The sequence below is a fragment of the Rattus norvegicus genome, chromosome 4, assembly GCF_036323735.1.
Source record: "Rattus norvegicus strain BN/NHsdMcwi chromosome 4, GRCr8, whole genome shotgun sequence".
NCBI lineage: Eukaryota > Metazoa > Chordata > Mammalia > Rodentia > Muridae > Rattus > Rattus norvegicus.
Window position 1 is genome coordinate 51,308,259 of NC_086022.1, and position 24,402 is coordinate 51,332,660.

The 24,402-nt window shown below is 41.3% G+C and overlaps 1 protein-coding gene across 6 annotated transcripts in view; it reads right to left on the minus strand.

Annotated features, from left to right (window-relative positions):
* Nucleotides 1-24,402, minus strand: part of Tspan12 (tetraspanin 12) — a 75,469-nt gene that overhangs the window by 28,697 nt on the left and 22,370 nt on the right. For 5 of the 6 annotated variants that reach the window (NM_001015026.1, XM_008762788.4, XM_008762790.3 and 2 more), the window contains exon 5: nucleotides 5,157-5,231. In NM_001015026.1, coding sequence (NP_001015026.1) covers nucleotides 5,157-5,231 — 75 coding nt within the window. Of the gene's footprint in view, nucleotides 1-5,156; nucleotides 5,232-18,514; nucleotides 18,669-24,402 lie in introns of those variants that run through there. The other variant, XM_039107771.2, reaches the window with a different exon arrangement.

Sequence of the window (24,402 nt, forward strand, 5' to 3'; positions counted from 1 at the left end):
TTCTCATGCTTCATAGAATCAAAGCATCTCCAGGACAAATTAACTCATCATAAACTTCCCACAGCTTTATCAAATATTTAACATATATCGGTAAGGCATATTCACAATCCAGTTAGAAAATCCATAAACGAATGGGATGTGGAGCTTTGTGACAAAAGTACAGCACTCAGGTGGTTGAGACAGGAGGATTGCCATGAATTTGAGGACACACAGCATTACAGAGTGGGTTCTAGGCTAGCCTGGGCTATGAAGATCCTGTCTCCAAATTAAATAAATAAGGGAATCCATAGAAAGACACTCACTTCCAAAAATATTTTAATCACCAAGTAGAACACGTCCAAAAGCTAAGATTAAAAGAACCAAGAGTTATTTCTAAGATTGATTCTTCTGTTTTTTGCATGCCAGGGATGTAGGTCATTTTTCAAAACCAAAGCCAGGATCAATTCCTTGCAGCTAAAGCAAAAATCTGAGCCCTCCTACTGTTTTTATGTCCTAACATAAAGTTTGTAGGGATAACAGGGAAATATAACTGAAAAAAAGAAAATGGAGTCAACTCCAGTTTAAAGGGAAGTCATTTTTGTCTTCATTGTTGGTTGGTTTGGTTTATGGTTTTGTTTTTCCACGTGCATTCTTGATTTATATCGAGCTACTTAGAACCTTCCCCGGCTCTTCAACTTCCCATAGGTTCTGTCTTCTTCCCCTGACTCCTCCTGGTTGGAACTATGAATTTCTTCACAGAGCTATGAATGCTAGCATAGGAGGCTGAGCCGTCATTGGTCTGCAGTAGCCGCTGAATACTCACGGTCTCGGACCACTACAGATTCACCCCCCAAATTTTTAATAACTTATCGACAATACCAACACCTAATGTCTGGCTTATCTCTCACACAAATATAAAATTCCCACCCTCTCTTGAGAGGCCTTGGGTTTTTAACTGTTTAAAATTCACCAGGAACTCCTCAGGTGCCCAGGGCCCCTCTACCTGCCCACCATTCTAGCCAGGCACATCTGGGACACAGGAATGCAGGGGATTAAGTATCACTTTGTGATTCTCCCCAAAAAGCCCAAGGGCAAAAAATGTTGGAAAGCACCATTTTGAGGAAACACCTTGAGTCCTTAAGGCACTGACACCAGCCAGCATTCACAGACACGCTGTGGAAATCCATTCCACGCTGGGAACAACTGTACTTAACTTCACCACTGAAGTGAGCAAAGCAAGCAGTAGCCAGCACAAGCAAGGGCCAGCATAAGCTGGAGGATGGGGGTGGGCAGTGGGGGTTGGTATCAAACACAAAGCAACCGGTGGGAGAGGCCGGGAAAACTCCTCTCCTGTTCTAAGGAAGGTCTCTCTAGCTTCAAAGTAAGAGGGAAATGGTTGAACTCCTGTTTTTCTTTTTTTTCTTTTTTTTTTTTTAGTTCATATTTTTTTTTATTAACTTGAGTATTTCTTATATACATTTCGAGTGTTATTCCCTTTCCCGGTTTCCGGGCATACATCCCCCTCCCCCCTCCCCTCCTTTATGGGTGTTCCCCTCCCCATGCTCCCCCCCCTTGTCGCCCTCCCCCCAAAAATCTAGTTCACTGGGGGTTCAGTCTTCGCAGGACCCAGGGCTTCCCCTTCCACTGGTGCTCTTACTAGGATATTCATTGCTACCTATGAGGTCAGAGTCCAGGGTCAGTCCATGTATATTCTTTAGGTAGTGGCTTAATCCCTGGAAGCTCTGGTTGCTTGGCATTGTTGTACATATGGGGTCTCGAGCCCCTTCAAGCTCTTCCAGTTCTTTCTCTGATTCCTTCAACGGGGGTCCCATTCTCAGTTCAGTGGTTTGCTGCTGGCATTCGCCTCTGTATTTGCTGTATTCTGGCTGTGTCTCTCAGGAGAGATCTACATCCGGCTCCTGTCGGTCTGCACTTCTTTGCTTCATCCATCTTGTCTAATTGGGTGGCTGTATATGCATGGGCCACATGTGGGGCAGGCTCTGAATGGGTGTTCCTTCTGTGTCTGTTTTAATCTTTGCCTCTCTATTCCCTGCCAAGGGTATTCTTGTTCCCCTTTTAGAGAAGGAGTGAAGCATTCACATTTTGATCATCCGTCTTGAGTTTCATTTGTTCTGGGCATCTAGGGTAATTCAAGCATTTGGGCTAATAGCCACTTATCAATGAGTGCATACCATGTGTGTTTTTCTGTGATTGGGTTAGCTCACTCAGGATGATATTTTCCAGTTCCGACCATTTGCCTACGAATTTCATAAAGTCATTGTTTTTGATAGCTGAGTAATATTCCATTGTGTAGATGTACCACATTTTCTGTATCCATTCCTCTGTTGAAGGACATCTGGGTTCTTTCCAGCTTCTGGCTATTATAAATAAGGCTGCAATGAACATAGTGGAGCACGTGTCTTTTTTATATGTTGGAGCATCTTTTGGGTATATGCCCAAGAGAGGTATGGCTGGATCCTCAGGCAGTTCAATGTCCAATTTTCTGAGGAACCTCCAGACTGATTTCCAGAATGGTTGTACCAGTCTGCAATCCCACCAACAATGGAGGAGTGTTCCTCTTTCTCCGCATCCTCGCCAGCATTTGTTGGCACCTGAGTTTTTGATCTTAGCCATTCTCACTGGTGTGAGGTGAAATCTCAGGGTTGTTTTGATTTGCATTTCCCTTATGACTAAAGATGTTGAACATTTCTTTAGGTGTTTCTCAGCCATTCGGCATTCCTCAGCTGTGAATTCTCTGTTTAGCTCTGAACCCCATTTTTTAATAGGGTTATTTGTCTCCCTGCGGTCTAACTTCTTGAGTTCTTTGTATATTTTGGATATAAGGCCTCTATCTGTTGTAGGATTGGTAAAGATCTTTTCCCAATCTGTTGGTTGCCGTTTTGTCCTTTGCCTTACAGAAGCTTTGCAGTTTTATGAGATCCCATTTGTCGATTCTTGATCTTAGAGCATAAGCCATTGGTGTTTTGTTCAGGAAATTTTCTCCAGTGCCCATGTGTTCCAGATGCTTCCCTAGTTTTTCTTCCATTAGTTTGAGTGTATCAGGTTTGATGTGGAGGTCCTTGATCCACTTGGACTTAAGCTTTGTACAGGGTGATAAGCATGGATCAATCTGCATTCTTCTACATGTTGACCTCCAGTTGAACCAGCACCATTTGCTGAAAATGCTATCTTTTTTCCATTTGATGATTTTGGCTCCTTTGTCAAAAATCAAGTGACCATAGGTGTGTGGGTTCATTTCTGGGTCTTCAATTCTATTCCATTGGTCTATCTGTCTGTCTCTGTACCAATACCATGCAGTTTTTATCACTATTGCTCTGTAATACTGCTTGAGTTCAGGGATAGTGATTCCCCCTGAAGTCCTTTTATTGTTGAGGATAGTTTTAGCTATCCTGGGTTTTTTGTTATTCCAGATGAATTTGCAAATTGTTCTAACTCTTTGAAGAATTGGATTGGTATTTTGATGGGGATTGCATTGAATCTGTAGATCGCTTTTGGTAAAATGGCCATTTTTACTATATTAATCCTGCCAATCCATGAGCATGGGAGATCTTTCCATCTTCTGAGGACTTCTTCAATTTCTTTCTTCAGAGTCTTGAAGTTCTTATTGTACAGCTCTTTTACTTGCTTGGTTAAAGTCACACCGAGGTACTTTATATTATTTGGGTCTATTATGAAGGGTGTCATTTCCCTAATTTCTTTCTCGGCTTGTTTCTCTTTTGTGTAGAGGAAGGCTACTGATTTATTTGAGTTAATTTTATACCCAGCCACTTTGCTGAAGTTGTTTATCAGCTTTAGTAGTTCTCTGGTGGAACTTTTGGGATCACTTAAATAAACTATCATATCATCTGCAAATAGTGATATTTTGACTTCTTCTTTTCCGATCTGTATCCCCTTGACCTCCTTTTGTTGTCTGATTGCTCTGGCTAGAACTTCAAGAACTATATTGAATAAGTAGGGAGAGAGTGGGCAGCCTTGTCTAGTCCCTGATTTTAGTGGGATTGCTTCAAGTTTCTCTCCATTTAGTTTAATGTTAGCAACTGGTTTGCTGTATATGGCTTTTACTATGTTTAGGTATGGGCCTTGAATTCCTATTCTTTCCAGGACTTTTATCATGAAGGGGTGTTGAATTTTGTCAAATGCTTTCTCAGCATCTAATGAAATGATCATGTGGTTTTGTTCTTTCAGTTTGTTTATATAATGGATTACGTTGATGGTTTTCTGTATATTAAACCATCCCTGCATGCCTGGGATGAAGCCTACTTGATCATGGTGGATGATTGTTTTGATGTGCTCTTGGATTCAGTTTGCCAGAATTTTATTGAGTATTTTTGCGTCGATATTCATAAGGGAAATTGGTCTGAAGTTCTCTTTCTTTGTTGTGTCTTTGTGTGGTTTAGGTATAAGAGTAATTGTGGCTTCATAGAAGGAATTCGGTAGTGATCCATCTGTTTCAATTTTGTGGAATAGTTTGGATAATATTGGTATGAGGTCTTCTACGAAGGTCTGATAGAATTCTGCACTAAACCCGTCTGGACCTGGGCTCTTTTTGTTTGGGAGACCTTTAATGACTGCTTCTATTTCCTTAGGAGTTATGGGGTTGTTTAACTGGTTTATCTGTTCCTGATTTAACTCCTGTTTTTCAAGCAGCCAGATTACAAGCTGTGAGCTTTTATACCAAGGTGAGCACACAGCAAGCCTTCCGACGTACTTCTCAGAGTGCGGTGTGGTGCAGCTCCTTAGAAACAGGAGACAGTAGCTTCCTGCCTCACCATTTTCAGCTGTGGTCAGCAAGGATCCAGTTTAAAGGAGGCACTAGGGCACTCTCCAGCAAGCACAGGCTAATTCCTTCCTTCCTAACTCAGAAGCTGGGGTAATTCTCTTAGGCTAGTCCTAGTTCATGACGTCCACATGTAGGCAGTCTATGGAATTAAAGATGTATCACAGTATCACAAGATAAAGATTTAAAATTATGACTTGGAAATGTGTGTGTGTGTGTGCTTTTTCAGAAATACCAGGGAATCAGGGATGTTCATCCTTATTGTATAATGCGGTCATACAAAGAAACAATCACGTACCACAGTCACTCTCCAGAACCTGACTCAAAGGTCAACCTAGATGTTGTTCCAGACTTTAATTCCTTCCCACCGGGAACTCACCATAACTTCCTGCTCGTATGTCCACACACCACAAGCCAGTTCTACGCAGAAGATCACGAGTAAAGTTCCAAAGTACTGCAGAAAGAGAGAGGAAGCCGTTAATAGGAAACCACTTAAGGCAACTGTTACTCGGGGTTGTGTTTATCTATGATAAGAAGACAGGGCTCCTCTTCAGAGAGCACACAGAGTTTCTGCAAGCCCGAGGCCCCTACAGATAACCATCGGGACTCACCTGAATGGGTCGGTGTTTTGCCATTAGTCTGCTGGTAGGGTAAATCTTTTACAAATACCAATAGTTTTATTGAGCTGAGTAATAACTCATGTAGCATAATTTAATAAAGGTGAATCAAGACCTCTGAAAAATTATACCTAGTTCCTCTTAGAAAGGATAAAGTGAGTTCTGCAAGTTTAACCTTTCCCCTGGTGTTCATTTTCACGCCTTCCGGGCCAGGGGGAGGGGTGCTTCTTTACATTTGTGAAAAGGGCAATGTGGAACAAGATGTCGAGTACTCAAGCTAAATTAAGATGAGTGGTGGGTCTCTACCGTAGGAAGCGTCTCTGGGAGGCACGCAAAGGCAAACAGGTAACAAACCTGAATGCAGAATTAAGAACCAGAAACGCAAGTAAAAGTCAGTATTCCTGAATGGGAAGGAGATTAGAGAAGGTTGGGCAGAGGAAAATGATGTAAGCAAACGCACAGAGTCAGGCGGGCGGTAATGCAAAGCAGCAAAAGAGACAAGCACACCAAGCGCACACCCGGAAGAGAAACGACAGGCCACAATTGAAAGGCAGACTAAAGCCGGATCATGGAGCACACCAGATGACTGACTAATGGACTTTAAATACATCATGTGGGCAATAAGGTGGCATCTCTCAATGTTTCTGCGTAAAAGAAAGACGTGGCGGGTTAAACGGTGTCAGGGTAATAATTAGTTTGAAAGAGGAGGGCTGAGCGGTGAGTTGGAAAGTTTAGAAGACAGCAGAGTGGGCGTGTGAGGTAGACCTGAATGTTTGTGGTAGCCTTGCTAACAAATGGGAAACAACTGCCTTCTAACAACGCAGCAGAAAGACACTGGGCCAGCTGGATTGACAGACTGAGAGAGAAAGATGTATCTCCCCAAAGCAGAGGAATAGGACAGAGTAGCACTCCTATGGAGTGAAAGCACACACTTTATTTAAAAACTAAAGAAGCACATTCCTGTAGAAGTCTTAACCTCAGCACTCAGGTACCTGAGAACGGAGCGGGAAATTATTCTTTTATTAGAAGCAGAGTAACTTTTGAACAATGTTCTATTTCTCAAGTTCCTTATTTAATCAAGAGCCTCCCGAAACACCGTGATCCCACTTCACACATCAGGAAGGAAGTGTAAAGGGCAGGTCACGTGACTCAAGGAGGTGACCTTTGCCGCATCTGTTCCCTGTGTTCTTCCTTCCCAGCCCCCACGGGTGGAGGAAACCTTGCAGAAGCAAGCAGTGAGAACCAGAGGAGGATCAGACTTCCAAGGAGTTGCCTCCTCTGATGCCAGCAGGAATGGAACAAAACTGAGGCAGCTCAGGAGTCTTCTACTTCCTGTGCAGTATGGGACTGGAAGGCAGGACTGGATGCTGGTGCCTCTTTGCTTCCAATCAAAGCTCTGTGAAGAGCAGACACTTAATGTGTGCTCCGTCACACAGTTAGTGCCTGATAAATTCTCGTCACGCTGAATAATAACCGAAAACAGCCGAAATGAATTGATTGTGCTTAGAGTCTGCATGGGCTGTAATCTCGAAAGACCCTCTTAATGAAAGTGATCTTTAAGAGGAAGTAAAATCGCTGCAGTCGTGGAAGACATAAAGGCGCTTTGTGGGTGAGCGAGTTCATCAAAACTCAGTGTAACCAGCACAGAGACGCGGTAGCTGCCGACGCCCGGCAATGTTTTGAGGTACAATGGGCTGGGGAAAGGACTTTGCATTTTATTCTAAGTGTGAAGAAACCATTAACGGCTGACATGATCGGATGCACACTACGAAAACATCTCTGGCTGTTTTATCTACAGAAAGAAAGGCAAGGTCATGAGATTTACAGAAAGGACATCCAAACTAGGATGGGAGTGGAGACAGAGAAAGGAGCTGACTGACACGGGACTGTCGGCTGTCAAAGACGGTTTTAGAATCTTTGTTCAAAGTTTGTCAAAAGGAGAAGAGTAATCAAAGATGTAGAAAATGATAGTTTTCTATTTCTGTGAAATATTCTTTATGACTTAAAAATAGTAATTTTAACCTCCTTCCTTCATTTTTTTTCTTTCATTAAAACAAAAAGTACAACTGTATAATAACTCAGCTTAGAAACAGACGTGGTTCAAAAGATAAAGCAGTGTTTGCTAAGGGGAATCCCAGTTCACCAGGTGCTTCTACTCCCAGCATATTTAATACAGACACAGAGAAGCTCAGCTTCAAGACCCAGATCTCATATCTAAATGTTATTTCTAAGGCTGAGCTGAAGATGTTCAGCCTTGAAAGGCCAGCTAGAAGAAATCTGGTGAACGATGTATTCCACATCAGTTTCTCTCAGCGTTCTCTTCAATGTTTAAGAAGCATCTCAACATGAAAACTGTCTTCGCTGCTGTGTGACAAAGTTATCAAAGGTGGAGTAGTTTTCTGCTTAACCAGTGTCCTTGCCTCTGATAAGAAAAGATGCTAGGAAGCAGTGAGACTTCAGAGGAAAATTGCACTATGGGCTAGCTTATCCTGAACTCTTGAAAGCAGCTGTCCACTCACAATTACAGCCAAGGCCACACTTAAAAAGCAAAATATCACTAAATGCAAACATGGACAGGGTGGGACCTGTGTGTGCTGAACGGGAAAAGGAAATGTCCTGACTCTGCCTTGGTGATAACCGTGACGATTTCTGGATCATTCTCATTCTCTGACTTGTGGAGTCACTGGTGAGTCCTGGGAAGGGTTCCAGGACCTGTTCATAGGCACTGACTCAGATGTATGCAATATGTCTAATAAATGATCAACTTCAAAGCCTATAGATCTAGAGTACAAGACTGTGACAACGGGTATGCTCTCAGGTCTAATTTCTTTGTGTGTGTGTGTGTGTGTGTGTGTGTGTGTGTGTGTGTGTGTGTGTGTCTGTGTGCACAAGTATGCGCACACACATGTCTGGGTGTACGCAGGCAATAGGGGCGCCCATTTGAAGGGTGTGTCAGTCTCCCTTGAACTGGTGTTATGGGTAGTCATGAGTCACCTGGTGCAGGGAATTGAGCCCCCTGGCCCTCTTCACAGTGCTCTTGCTAGCTGAGCCATCTCTCCAACTTCTCCATCCAGTTTGACTCCGGAAAATTCCAGTGTTCCGTCTGATACAAGCTATCCCACATGGAAAAAGGAAATCACTCTACCCCATTAACACTCAGGAAGACTGACTTGCCTTCCCCAGAAGCTGCAAATGCTCCTTATTTCATTTCCCAGGCTTCTTGAAGAAAATTAAATGTATAATTTAATTCAAGTAAATATTTTTGCAAAGGATGCTACATGCTCCTGTCTGCTATTCCTACTCAGTTATTATTACTTTAACCTAAAACATTAGGTCACCTAACTCCGAGAACACGCTGCGTGTCAAATCCATCCCGACAAAATACAAGTCAACTGGACCTACCCTTTGCTTTGCTTTTTGGTGAGATCTGAGTCCTCGACTGTAACAGTCTCCTACTGAGTGTTGTGCAGAGAACCAATCACTGTTTCAACTGAGGAGCTGAGTTTGAAGCCCTCTGATGCATGATGAGAATCCTTATCTTTATCTCATCTGATCATGATGAGAATGAAGCCGGCTAAGGAATCCAGCACCAGCCGAAGCTCCACTTCGGTATAGAGTGAATGTCCGTGCAGCCTTTCCCACCCATGCCCCATCTACCCACACACTAGAAGAGCAGGTATACAATGTCCCACTGGGCATGGCTCTCTCACTAACTTCCCAGAGCCTGTGCTTTGCGTGACAAGGTTACCGTGTTGCTTTGTGGAACCCGGTGCAATGCCAGCGGGTCTTCTCTTTTTTCCCGGCACAGCCTTTATTGTCCATGGTGGGACACAGTTTCTTCTGGCACTTCATCTTTTGCTCCTGGCGACTTTGCTCCTCTCCTTTGTTCGGTGTGTGTGCGTTTTCTTGTCATCTGTATTTTAGGCCCCAGTGCTCTCGAACCAGTTGGCTGCCTTCTCCACAAATTATGGTGTCAGTCAAACAGCCAGGCCATCAATTTCAGCTGGTGGGGTCTTAGTCTTAAACATCATTTTATCCCCAGTGCCTAAGCCCTACCTGTCACACAGCAGGTTCTCGACAAACATCAGCCGAAATAATGATCAGTTTAGTTTGCAAACTCAAAAGGCCAATTTCAGCACTTCCTTGGGTTTCCTCCGGCTAATTCGAACCGTGAGTTTCTTGTTAACATCTGACTCCCTTGATTTCCGTCTACACGTTTGTATTTTAAATACTGCCTCTCTGTTTCATGTATGTATGTTTTTTTTGTAGACTACACTTGGATAATCCGGCGTGGCTGAAAATGTTTAAGACTATTTCTGCAGCTAAAGAGAGGAGACAACTGTGCCTCTTCCCATCTTCCTGAGCTACTAGTAACCAACCATTTTAAAAAGAAACTTAAAAAGAGAAAAAGTAGAGAAGTTGGAGGCTTTATAGGGAAACTCAAATTTAACTGTGTCCATTACCATTTTAGTTATTTAGTAAAATGATTCGATATAAAGTTCCTTAAAATAGTTAAAAACCCTGTACTCTAACCAAACTAAAGTTTGTGTTATATTTACCAGGGTTACCCTCAAAATACTGTAATTTTTAAAAGGCATCTACTAACATGTTCAGATTTTCCGATAATAGGACATGAGACACACATGTAGAGCTGTATTGTTACCTGTTTTGAAAATGCTATAGCAACAGGAAAACATGGGCCTTGACCTAACTGACCTGGCTTCAGGTTCTAACTAATTTAATAGTTTGATGGTCTTCCACAAACCAGCAGGACTCAGTTTCCTATTTCATAACATGCGAATTACTTACCAGTGGCGTACTCAGAATTCAACGACATAATTGTCCTTTGCTTTTTAACTGCTCCCTAAATGGCAGCCTTTATTAAATCACATAATAGACTCTCTTAGGACACACATTATGTGTAAAATATCTAGGCTCACCTCCTGGCACAGACCAGCCTAACACTGTTGTCATTATGTCATTATGATTAGAGGACAGACGTGTCAAGAATTGTTCATCCCTTAGAGATCATTGAGAGTCACCCCCACAGCAGAATGTTATTCCAAAGACTACCTGCTAACATCCCTGATAAAATATCTGCCTGGAGAGAATATGACAGGAACTTTTCCTCCAAATATCTACAGCAGGGTGTGGAGGGTGGGAAGTCAACTTCTGTGGGTATGCATTCAAATCCATGTGTTCTTTAAAACTCCCTGGGGCTGGCCACAATGTGGCAGCATGTCACCAGTGACTAGCCTTTGTCCACTGGAAGTTTCTGACAAGGAAAGGAATGGTGTGGCATCCCATCCTTGAAGAGTGGAAAATGGCAAGGGTGAAGACCGGATATGGTTAAGTCCTTGGTGAGTTGTGGGTAAATGTATCCCTCAGTAAAAACAGGGGGCATCCATTGCTAATCCCTTTTAAAGGTTAGTTCACTCCTTTGTATGTGTAGATAAGCAATAGCAAATCCACGAGTTTACTAAAAAGGCAATTATTTACAGAAACCGTCTGGCTCCCTGATGTCTCCTTCACCAGAATTCCACCCTAATGTAAACAGACCAAGCACACATGCCCAGCCTGTCTGTTCTCTCTCTCTCTCTCTTAAAATGTCACTGAAACAATAATGAAGGTATCATCCCAGAGACAACAAAAGATGAAATGACATAGCAGTAAGCATACAGAGAGAAGAGCAGAAGAGTAAATCTACTAGTCATTCTGAAAAAGCTGGAAGGATAGATGGCGAGGGAAAGGAAAATCTCAGAACAAATGGATTCCAATTGACTACAGGCAACTCCAAACACTTCTGTGAGTGACAGGTTCTCAAAAAAAGATGATTGGTTGAAAATCCATTCAAGGAAACATTGGACCTCTTTACTATTCCCTCCCCAAATACCATGTGACTGGGTGACTACCCAATTTCTACTAGAAGATGAGGCCACAGAGATACTAAGATAGTCCCACACCAGGGGACAACAGGTACAATACAACCAGGTAGGAAGGTCAAATCTGCACACCTGTCCACAGAGCTTCAAAGTTCAATCAAGTAAGTGAACACAACATGCTAAGGTAAAGGACAGTGGGAAGGTTGACAAAAAGATCATTTCCAAGTTGGAACTCTTCACCATTCAAAATCAACGTGTGAACATTTGGAAAGATATTTTGGGCATATACACTAAAAAAAAAAAATCATGTGCTTTATCATGACATAGTGAAAAATGAGAGGATAAACAAAAAGGATTGAGTGAAATCCAGGGAAGGGTATTTAAAACGAGAGAAAGCACATGAAATGCCTCAATGGTAAAAGATCCTCCCATGATGGCAAGAGGGTCAACAGACCTGGACAGGAGCAGTTTCTAGAACATTCTGAGACATCTGAAAAATGAACAGAATTGTCCAATGTATTTCAATATATGAAGAAAAATGAGTTTGATGATAAAAGATTATGATAAGAAAGTATCGTTCATATTAAAAAAATTACTTTAGGAAGAAAGCTTAAATGTGCCATTTTGCGTGGCCTAGTTGTGACTAGATTGTCCATAATTTTAATCATGTAAACACTGAACGAAGCAAAACTATGATGCCACTGGGCTAAGGAGAAGATATTCAGCAACGGTCAGCCAAGAAAGGACCAGGAGTTCTTCCTTCCCTGAAGTCGATGGGCAGGACTTAAAACTAAAGCCTAGAAGAATGAGAAACATTACATAAAGATGTGATTTAGGGATGTGTAGGTAAATGACAAGAGGAATCTGTGGAGGCACAATTAATAGCAGCTGCCTCAGGGAATGGCCAGAGGCAGGGGTGAAGGACTTCCATATTTCATGGGGCTTTTAGCACTGAATTAACTCTTTAAATTATGTCCATGGAGCACTCTGAGAGAAGGGAGGACAAAAATTTAAAGCGGATATCTCCCCCCTGCAGCCTGGGAGCTTAAAAAAGAAAAGACTGGGAAACCAGAGCACTTTCGGTGTGCTTTGCATTGACGGAACAATCCTGAGAGAGGTCATTCCAGAACACTGAAAACTGTAAGGACCTGAGAAGCACTTTGAGCTGTCAGCCAAATGATGTGAGCGCCATTCAGAAACTTTCCAGAATGCTGGGGTACCATCTTCCTTTGATTAAATACGCTTTCAATAGTTGGAATTAGGAACGGTTTAGCAAAATGTGCATAGTGTGTACTTAAGAACAGTTTATATGGTTGAGTGAAAATCGAGGTGTTTTCTGAAACACTGTTCCTTAAAATCAATATGCATTCTACCTAAATCAGTATGAGTTAGAATATCTCCCCCAACTGTTCATTTGGATAACAAAACTATGAAGCCCAAGATGCTATAATAAAGGCAACTTTATTCTGGACCTGGATTTATTTACTAAAGAAATATATCCGTATATGAGTATAATCAAATCCTATAAATCAAAATGAAACCCAAACAATTGAGCATATTTATACACAAATATGAACACATAGATGTACATTAGTATGTATATAGATATACAAATCATGTATTATGTCAGAGATTTACATATAGAATTTATTATCCAGAAATTATAAGGCTATCAGTATTCCTTTTAAAATTAAGGAATATTTTAAATTTTTTTCCTTGAGAAGTTCATACACATAGTGTATTTTGAACATTTCCACCTCCTCCCATCCCCTTTCCAACAACCTCACAGTCCCTCCCCACACATGTAAGTAATGTAAGTCATATGTCATGTCAAGATGACAACATTTGAAAGCACTCCTCTCTATTCTGGATCTTTTATTCATATGTCCATAGCTTTCCTGAGTGACTCTTACTGACTTCTCTCTCTCTCTCTCTCTCTCTCTCTCTCACACACACACACACACACACACACACACACACACCATGCATGCACAACATGTCTCTATAAGAACATTAAAAAAAAACTCTTCTTGCCTTTAAACTAGGGATAAATGCTATTTATCCCTCATTACCTTTTCAGTTACAGAAAAATAAAAGACTTCCAATCATCAATGTTTTAAATGACAAAAACTGAAGTCCGTTTTTTTCCTTTGTCACACTCTGGCTGGTGAAAGGAACAACCCTACTTGCTCTGTCAAATCACTAACAAATCTTAGCAGAACACAGCCCCACATTCCTTTCCTTTTTATATGTTCAACTGTAGTTAGATTAGCTTCTCTCTGGCAATAAAATTAATTAACTTTTAGTTACGTGTCAGTTTTATAAGAAAGGATCAGACATACCCAAAGCTCAGTAAAAAAGAAAGAGATTTTATTTTTATATCTTTACTTTTTTTTAACTTTACTATGAACAATATATTAAAAAAAATTCTCAGGAGGCAATATGTGCTTTTTATGTGAAATATTTTAAATAGTTTTTAATTTTTACAGAAGCTGGCTTTCTAAATATTGTTTGTTTCTAACTTTTGAAAATCTACTGGAATTACAATGCTGAACTTTGCCAACAAAATCAATGTTAAAACTAGCTGAACCTAGAGGACATTGAGAAATGTAGAAAATGAATGTTTTAGTTGCTGTGGTCTCTCATAGCAGAAGTGTGCCCTGTGTAAAACTTAACACTATTCCACCCAATTCTACACTAGGGACTACGTGGTGTGTACTACGGATGAACAGCAACTGTATACAACAGCAAAACATAAGGTACTGTTATCCATCCTAGTCCTCTCGCAAATACCAATTAGAAAAGACTTTTTTAACAAAAGAAAAGTGTAATGTTTACATATATTTTGTGAGAAAATAAATAATTTGCAAGTATCAACAAACCCTATGACTTAAAAAAGTAAAAGTGATCAACACTTACAAAAGTTATTTAAGTCGACAATTCTTTTAATTTATAACTAATTTATACTATAATAATTTAAGCTATAAATAGATTTTTACATACAAAATATTTGACATAATTAAGAACCGCAAATGACTGACTTGCTTATTTAGGAAAATTCACATAATTCTCCCGAGTAAAATTAATTTCAAATTGCAACATGCGTTATTGGATATTCTTAATATTTTAAAAACAGACCCTTTGACTTTTTCTCTCTATTACAGAACAACTCTTTGAACAAACAAAAAGTTTGATTAAAAGTCTATGTTCGCTAAATGATAAATGATAAACCCCAGTCTCTCTCCTGTCAAATACTGGACTCTGCAAACTCTCAGTGCTAAGTGTCTTAATGTCAGTTGCTTATTTTTCCTCCCTCAGTGACTGGAGGTCTAAAAATATTATATTACTTATAGTTAGTAAATAAGGGAATTCCAGTGCCAAATATTTGTACAAGATAATGGAATGGCTTGCCCTTCTGTTAGGAATTCACAGGGAAATGCTGACAGACCAAGAATAGCTGCTGCTTAAAACACACACACACACACACACACACACACACACACACACACAGCCTCCGTTTAGCTCATTCTCAACATGGAGTGGAAACGGAGCCAGGACTGGGACATTCTGCAGGCCCATCAGTCTAGTCTAATGCCTCCCTACTTAGTTTTCAAGGAAAAGGCAACACCGAGTGTCCTTTGTTTGAACAATCATAAACAGAGTGAGGTTAATCTAATTTTGGAAAAAGCTAGGGAAGTGTGGTGGAAGAAACACCCCTGAGGTCTCGTAACTACTCCACCTAGGCAGAAATCCAAGCTCAGGTGAATACTGACTTGTCTGTTCTCACGTTCATGCTCGATGTTTGAGAATGTACCGACGATTGTTTCAAAAGTGTCCTTCACATATTCTCTTCACAATTTTATTTTTACTGGTTTCTTTTTTTTTTTTTTGATGTGGTTGTTTTTTGTTTGTTTTTTTGTTTTGTTTTGTTTTTTTGGAGGTCTTTTTGTTTTCTTTTCTTTTCTTTTTTTGCTGAGCCAACGAATTTTCCAAAGCTGCTGTTGGTGAGTCTCAAATCAGTAAATGCTTAATTCACATGATATTTCAACAGCTCATCAGAGAAATGAGTTCTGCCAGGCTCTGTGGGTCTGGCTGAGTGCTATAAGTTCTCTAGGGTTGGGGTGGGGAGTCAGTGACCTATATCATGAGAGAGAAGGCATTAAGGGTGAGGCAATAAAACAGCTGGACACGCTAGAGAGGTCACCATGTATATGGCTTCTGTTCCCCTTTAAGCTAGGTCAGCTCAAGTCTGCAAGCTCAGCCAGATCTCAGATAATTTACAGGCCGTTCCTGGTCTCTGAAAAGGCAATGGCTATACATTATTGGACCATTCCTCAGAGTGAGAGACACGGGTCCTTATTCCCAGAACCTATGCACCAACACGCAAACAGAAAGTTGCCTTAGACATTACCTAAGCAACATAGCCAACCGAATGCTCGACTCAACGATCCAGAGCGTGACAGCAGGCCAGCCCAGCCAGATGTGCCAGCCCTTCCCAAATGCAAGAGTGGCAGCAGGTCAGGCTGGTAGTCCAAAAGGACAATATTCTAAAGGGAAAACATGAACATATGAAAACTCAGCTTTAGAACTTACCAAGAAGCAGGTTTTCAACCACATCGTTTTACCTTTATGTTTAGTTGAGCCTACTAATCTAATCTGTGTTTCTTCATTAGCACACGCACGCATGCGCACATACACACAGGTTGTGGGGGTCACTGAGAAGCACTGGTCTAGGTGATATCAGGAAAAGTATGAACCGAACCACGTGAATTTCAAAAAAAATACACCTTCATTACAAGGAAATATTCAAATAGAACAATGTGGGGAAGTCATGAGCTTTGGGGACCGGCGTCCGTGCACAAGCACATGACAACTGAGGACTGCATCTCCGTTGCCTTCAAGCCAAAGCTTCCAGCCTGCATAAACTCGATCTCAGCCAAGTTAACCAGTTCTACCACAATCCTTTCCACAAGCTCACTGTTAACAGGACGTTTTGTGAGTGGGGATTCTCCGTTTGTTTCACAGGCTAGGCTCAAATTTGAAATCCACCTCCCTTAGCCTTCTGAGAGCCTGGGTTACAGGTAAGTGCTGCTACGTCCTGCTGTATTTGGAACAACTTTTCTCTGAGGCTTGAAAAGTCCAAGAGCACATCAAATAACTACCGTTGTACTTTCCAGCAAGGTCTCTGGGTGCTCACTATCTCTAGGAAACATCTTAGCCCAGCATGGTTTCCTAGTGCCGATTTAGCTTGATGGCTATGTTTACGCTATCACATCTGCACTATGGATACTCAGACTGCTACAATTTTACTTACAATGGATAGGGTTAAGAATAAAGGCATCTTGAGAGTGCTAAAGAGTCTCTCCTATGTTCTCTTCTCTCATTAAGAAGGGATCTGTAACCTGGAGTGGCAGTGTCAGTCAGTCATTTTCCTCCAGGTTGCTGAGCAAAAAACCACACTGAGAGTACACAGATGAGCCAGAGGGCTCCACTCTTCAGTTTAAAACCTTCAGACTGAGGGGGCTGGGGAGTTAGCTCAGTGGTAGAGTACTTGCCTAGCAAGCGCAAGGCCCTGGGTTCAGTCCTCACCTACAAGGGGGGAAAAAAAAAACCTTCAGGCTGCCTCTCATATATGAGACATTCAGGACTGTTATGCTGGGTACACACATGTGCACTGATCCTTGCCACCAACAGCTTCTTAATGTCACTAGACTTGTTCTGTCTATTAACGTTGTTTCTCAAAAGTGCCCTGCTTCCTGCAAGGGCCCCTAGGAGTCGCAACTGTATCCCTCCCACTATTTCCTGCCAGCACCTTCCTTTGTCCTGGACCCTCAGGCTTCAGCTCAGATGCATCCTTGGGTGCCTTTACTAAATGTCCTCCAGGGAATGAGACAATTGTTGTCAGAATTTCTTTCCAAGTACTTCTAATTAGGAAAAGAAGTTTATGAAATTAAAATATTTTAATTATGAACAGCACATGTCTAATTGTTCCATTATTGTTCAGTCCCTGCTTCCCACTCAGTGATGCGAATGCCTGGACGGAACTTAAAGTTGTGAAATATTTAAAGAGAGTGTCACCTGAGAGAGACCCTGAAAGCATTCAGAGTTATACTAAGCTGGAAATAATTCTTGAATCAAGTATCACGTAACGAAAATGCCTATCTTCTTGCACACTCTGTTTCTACAATGTCTTCATGGGTGCAACCATTTTAAGCAAATGTGAAGTTTCCAAGCTCTAAAGCTTTAAGACCTAAGAGCAGGACAAATACAGAGGCAGACACTCGCAGCCAAACATTGAACTGAGAATGGGGTCCCAAATGGAGGAGTTAGAGAAAGGATTGAAGGAACTGAAGGGGCTTGCAACCCCATAAGAACAGCTATACCAACCAACCAGAGCTCCCAGGGACTCAACCACTACCCAAAGAGTCCACATGGACAGAACCATGACTCCATCTGCATATGTAGCAGAGGATGGCTTTGTTGGGCCTTAATGGGAGGAAAAGCCCTTGGTCCTGCCAAGGCTGGACCCCCCAGTGTAGGGAATGTCTGGGCCGGAAGGCGAGAAGAGATGGGTGTGTGGGGGGAACAACCTCATAGAAGAAGGGGAATGGGGGATGGGATACGGGGTTTATACGTGGGGAACCAGGAAAGGGGATAACATTTGAAATGTAAATAAAAAATGCAATAGTTTTTAATTTAATTTAAAAAATACAAACAAAAAAGAAAACAAAAGAATGGCCATTTATTTTAAAGTAATTCTGTGTGTTGCTTAAAAGAAGGGGCACAACTAAATTATTTCTGCATTTAAATAAAATTCAAGTAGTGTACTCTTGTCTTTTAAGATGCTAAGATTCATCTTAACCTACAAACATAAAGCTTGTTACCACTTTTTATCTAGAAAGATTAAAAGCATTTGTATCCCATCTTTAAACAATTCAATGTCTAAATGGTTTTGCGATCATGATACTACCTAGTAATTAATATCATTGGCCATTACAGAGTTTGTCTAAGTAGTTTATCTGTCAATTAGTTTCTTCACTGATGTACAGGACTTAATTTTCTCATTTTGTACCATCATGATTTGGCCTGGTTTTAGGACTCTGCAATACACATGGTTTCTCTCAAGTCATTTGAGAGCTACGTGATTTTAAATGACTAGCTATCACTTGATGTTTGCCAAAAAAAATTTCAGAAAAGAAGAGCTATGGAAGCAAATGAGAGAACAAAAACCAACTCACAACTGTTGCCTTCCTCAACACAACAGCACATGAAGCAGGAGTGACGAACAGCCTTCGGAGGTGAGGAGATGAGGTGGCACGACACGCACGCTAGTTTAAAACTTTACACACCCTCAGAGCAGTCCCTAAGTCAATAGAGATAGGCTCACTCTCGGAGCAGTCCCTGTAGGCTTATCTCTAACTAAAAGTATCTCAAACATATTAGGAAACAGTATGTAACAAAGTCCTGTATGCTTGTTATGACAAAACACCCAGGAAGAGAGCACAAGTCAGAATGCCAAACCTGAAGCCATTTACTCTTCGATCTCTGAAACAATCAGAGGGGCCAATGAGCACTCACAGTCCTCTCTCAAAGGCCCAACACCAAAGCTATGAGTCTTGGGCACCTTTCCTGGGGTCCAGTCTTTGGTACTATTTTCACTTTCAAATGTGTCTGCTTACATGCTTCCTTGGGACATAATTATAGACGGACACACCAGCACTGCTTAAGGATCAGAAATAGTCAAAGAACAGGCCCTGGGTTCTTGTACAAGCACACACCACCATGCCTCTAATTACCTACTACTCTAATGTGAGTCATTCCATCCCATACTGGGAATACTTACTGGCTCCCTTTCTGGCCAGTGGCTCTCTAGAAGCTATAGGAGTAGGAATGTAGGCACTCCTACAAAGACTTCACAACTAGACTTACTTCACTGCGTTCTCTCAATTCTGCACAGCCATAACAAATGCTTCAACCTGCCAAGCACCATCATGACTCCTCATCTGCCCCACTGTTCATGTGGTTCTAAGTACCCCTTCCTACCCAGCAGAATCACCTCCTTTGAACAAATTACGGGGGGGAGGGCGTGTCATAGTCCCTGATTTCAGATTCACACAGTAATTTATTCATAGATTTAATATGTTAATTAAGTTAAATTCTATCTTTCTGCCCCTTTCCTCTTTGCCTCTGAAATGCCTATCCCAGGCTGCCAACTTGGTGCGTGTGATTAAGAAAGAAGAGGAAGGGAAAAGGACAATGGGAAAGAGGGAGAAGGGAAAAGACCCTGTCTCCTCCTTTGACTTGATTACAGAGAGTAACTGTGGTAAAATGTCTTGGCCAAACATAAAGATGATATTTTTAAAAGATAAAGTTGATAGAGTAACAGACAGTGGACAGTTAGGCATGACCCATGTAGCCTCACCATTGAATTAAAATGGTACCTTGCAGTGAAGCCTGCACAGGCTTTGCACACAGACTGTATTCGAATGCTAATCTCAGCCTTGTGTATCTTCAGGCACACTACTTCTCCTCTTCTGTAACCAGAAATCCAAATCTAACCGTCATGAATATTTTCTGAGAAGGTGAGGGTAACACTTGGTGCTTGGTGAGCATGTGGAAATGACCCAAGGGGCCTCCATTTAAAAGTAAAGTTGTTAGGTTCTCAACCCAAAACTCCAAACAAGGGCAAAATAAATTCTACCTAGTAGCTCATTTTAACTTGAAAACTTATGAATAGCTTTGTCACTATAAAATGTACAACGGCCACAGAGAAAATTTTAAACCAAGGGCTTGTACAAATTATTATTGCATAAATAGATGGTTGTTATATTATGTTTTTGTTTTTTAAGACGGTATTTCTGTGTAGCTCCACAGACATGGCTGGACTCAAATTCAGAGATCCACCTGCCTCTGCCTCCCAAGTGCTGGGATTAAAGATGTGTGCCACCACCACCATTCTGCTTTATGATCTGATTATAAACAAGGCCACTGAGGAAAGGAAACTCCCCAGAGGTCGTTGAAGATTTCTTTGATTTCCAAGAAAGAAGTTGTTCAGAGCAGGTTCAATCACTGCATATTTTAAGGAGGTGTTTGAAATGCTTCCATAACCTTAATTGCCTTATGCAAATTATCTGGAATGCATAAGTTAACAAACTTCTTCAAAGGAGTCCACGGTCCACCAGCTTTGTTTCTGACCAGCACCTGACTGCGAGTCAGGTGCTGACAGGGAAGGAGAAACATTAGCCTTCCACCACACATGACGACCTGGCGGCTGATGGCTGCATTCAGCTGCTGTTGACTCTGTAAGTGTGTGTGTCTGTTAGTGTGTTTACATTCCCCCTGAGCGGAAACAGCTTCGCTAATGGCTGCCTTAACAGCGGAGCAGAACTGCAATAACAAATGAATTTCATTTAGTCTACCGCTAAAGCCTTGGGCAGTACCTACCTAAAGCTTCAAACCAATTTCCATTTAGCTTCAATTTCTCTTTGAAAGATTGAAGGAATTTGCGCTACTGAAATTACTTGGAAAAAAAAAAAATCACCGCATGTCCAAGTTTCTTTTCCCAATTATTTCTGACCTATGAGAAAATGAAAATGTTCTCCTCGTAATTAGAATTTAATTACTCTTAATCTCTTCATAGGAATATGTGTTTCTGGGGCTAGGAAGATAACTCCATGGTTAAGAGCACTTGCCACTCTTATAGGGGAGCTGGGCTTGGTTCCGTGCACCATGAAAGCTCACGACTGTTGGTAACTCCAGCTCCTGGGGCTCCAATGACCTCTTATGACCTTTGCAGCACCAGGCACACACATGGCACACACATGTACTGGGCGTCACACACTGATACACATAAAAATAAATCTTTTGAAAAAAGAAGTATGAAGACCTGTTCTTATTCTATGAGAGTTTCATACTTATTAAGATCAAACCTAGGGCTCAGTGGTAGTATGGCTGACACATGCTGGGTTTTATCCCTAGCACAAGAGAGGAGAAACAGATCTAATTGGAGTTAGCATGGCCAGCTTCATTTTAAAAAAATGCAGATTGCTGATTTAAATCTCACATAAATGATGAATAACATATTTAGTACATATACATTCTGAACTTTGCACAAGATAGACGCATATAAAATAATTATCCATTTTTTTATCTTAAATTTAGTTATACATTTTCTGTCTTACTTGGCATCTTAAATCTGGTGTTTTAGCCCTTTGCATCTCTAAACCAATTATTCAGGACCAGAGTCATATTAATGATCATTCACCATTAATTTGTAGTAGGTAGCCTGTTTGCTTATTAGTTTTAGTTTGGTTCAGTGTCTTTCTTGGGGGTAGAACATGGCAGGGGTACCCTGGTTACACGGATCTCTTTGAAAGGAGACCCTGTAATTGTTGTTTTATACTGGCCTGTTGGATAATGGCACTTTTACTTTACTTGAATAGCACTGAAGTTCTACTGAAGGTACTGTTTTCAGAACCATCCAAAAGACACATCAGCTTTCAAAATAACAAATTGTTTTGAAAAATAAAACAAAGCAAAAATAGCTAGCTGTTTACACCAATCTGGTTTATAAGTCTTAATATTGAAATCAGTCCTAGTACAGGGAAACAGACAGTTTGGAGGAACCTATGGCATGTCCTTAAAAATTTATATCGAAAATAAAAGAAGGGTTGGGGATTTAGCTCGGTGGTGGAGCGCTTGCCTAGCAAGTGCAAGGCCCTGGGTTCGGTCCTCAGCTCCGGAAGAAAAGCAAAGAAAAGAAAAGAAAGGAGCCTCCCCTTTTTTCACCAATTAGGATAAAAGGCAAAGGAATGTAAAAGAGGAAGCCATGAGGATTGCTTCCCAAATATTTACCCAAAACCTAACAGTGTCACATTCTCCACTGACTTGACTCCCCTTAATCAAGGCCTCTGCTTTGTAATCTAAGCCTTCCAAACAGAGGAGCTCATCATCCTTCTACTTCCCTCCCTCTCCCAGGGACCACCTTAGACTGATGTGCTTCTCTGTCTCTCTGTCTCTCTGTCTCTGTCTCTCTCTCTCTCTCTCTCTCTGTCTCTCTCTCTCTCACACACACACACACCATTCTAATTTCATGCCATGCTTGTGTTTAATAAGCATTCATTAAAATAATGGGAAAGTTGAATGGTTACCCAAAGAATGTCGTAGTTTTGATTAATTTTACATAATAAATTTTTCGTTGGAATTCCAAGCTGGAGAAAAGGCCCGTGGAGAATTGGCCTTGGCAATCAAAATCACTGAGGTCTGTCTGAATCACAGCCATTGTCCTCACCCTTCAGCGACCTTGGTCTGGTTACTAAGTTCTCTGGGCTTCATTTAACCTTGAGTTGTCCCATCTTACTGCCATCGTGGTTGAAGTCGGCAATCACATCTAATGTGTTTTACATGCTACAACACACACCACAAAGAACTCAGGAGAACTTGGTGTTCATAGAGTAAAACAGCTGTATGTAATAATAAGCCCTCTAAACTGGGTTGCTGTGATCTGAGCAGCAGATTCTTTATTTAATAGCGATGCCCAATCAGAGACGCCACTAACATCTCTGTAGTCACAATTCCTCGCGTGAATTATTTGACAATAATAGGACCTATCTCATTAGAGTTGTAGGGGGGGATAAGGCCGATCAGTTCATGCAAGATTCTTCATGTAACTCATCGGGTAGAACTCTGCAGCGTCTGGCATGAGAAGTATCTTAGAAACATTACCTAGTACCTTTCTCTTGGTGTCAATATTGTTCCAGGAGATAGTGTTTCAAGAGATAAGTTTAGAGGAAATGGTAATGACTAGACAACAGTATTTAGAGGAGAATTCTTAAAGAGAGAGCGAGAATAAAAGCAGAGAACACGAGAAGAAAAAAAAAGTATATCCAGAGATCTGAAAATCCACCTTAACAAGACATTAATGAAGTAGGTAAAAGAGCTAAAACTGGCAGATGGCGTCTTGGCTATAGAATGGCTTGATGCAAGTTCCAGATGCCGGTTAAACTTCACTACCCAATAGGGAGGCTATCAAAGTCTTAGAGCATAACAAGAATAATAAAATCATGGTGTATTGACTTAACCAAACTCCACTGGAGTAGAGTAGGCAGGAGAGGCAGAAAACTCTATGCCCTGTGCGTGAGCAATCCAAGTAAGAACAGAAAAGGAGGCTGAGTTCCTGAGGTTGCAGATCCAGGACCCATAGGAACTGGTTATGGCAGGAGGAAGGAGTTCAGGGAGGAAGCTGAGGGATAAACAGCTTGAGAAAGAGCAGATACGTATTAGTTGGGAGATGGACCACTGGGAGTTGAGAGCATGATTTATTTTTAGCATTGGAGAAGCTGTCTTTGAGTCTAGACAGAGCGAGGTCTAGAAGCTTGCTGTGAATAGTGAAGTTATAATGAGAGTAGAGACTGGACTGCCAAAGATGGTCAAAAGAAAGAGGATGCAAGATGTAGGTGGCATCTATGGACTCAGGGAGCAGCCGGAGCCTGAAGCTATCGCATGAGAAAAAGAACACACAACAAACAAACAAAAAAGGAGAGGAAACAGAAAGGGGCAATGAGGTGGATGTGCTCTACCCCACTGCTATGACCCTGAGCTGACCCTTGAGGCTGAGCTTGGAGCTATCCCTCTCTGCCCTCAGAGTACCCAGTGCAAATTTTATCTGAGGTCTTATCAGAGATTAGTGAAATTGTCATCTATCACGTGCACTATTCTGATGTCAATAAAGTAGTGCTTACGTGCTCGAGAAGTGTTAAAAGAATGAATGAACAAGTTAATGCCTATAGGACCTCAGACCTGTTGTGGTTTTATGTGACTGTCATTTTGTTTTATAAGACCTTTTCCTACACCACAGATTAGACACTCATTCACAAGTTTGTGTTTTGTCCTACATCGAGTAGCAGGCCATGTTACTCCACTGGTTTCTTTTACTACCATTGAAACAGCTTAATGGAATCCATAAGTGGTTACTAAAATGTGTTCTCACGAGTTCTTGTGGTTTCATACTATCCCTGACCCCACCTCACCTTGTACTACCTTCCAGAGACCAGGCAGAGGAAAACTTAGAAGGGAGTAGAAAATACCACTCATGCTGAAACTGGTTATAAAAGAAACTGGTCTTGAG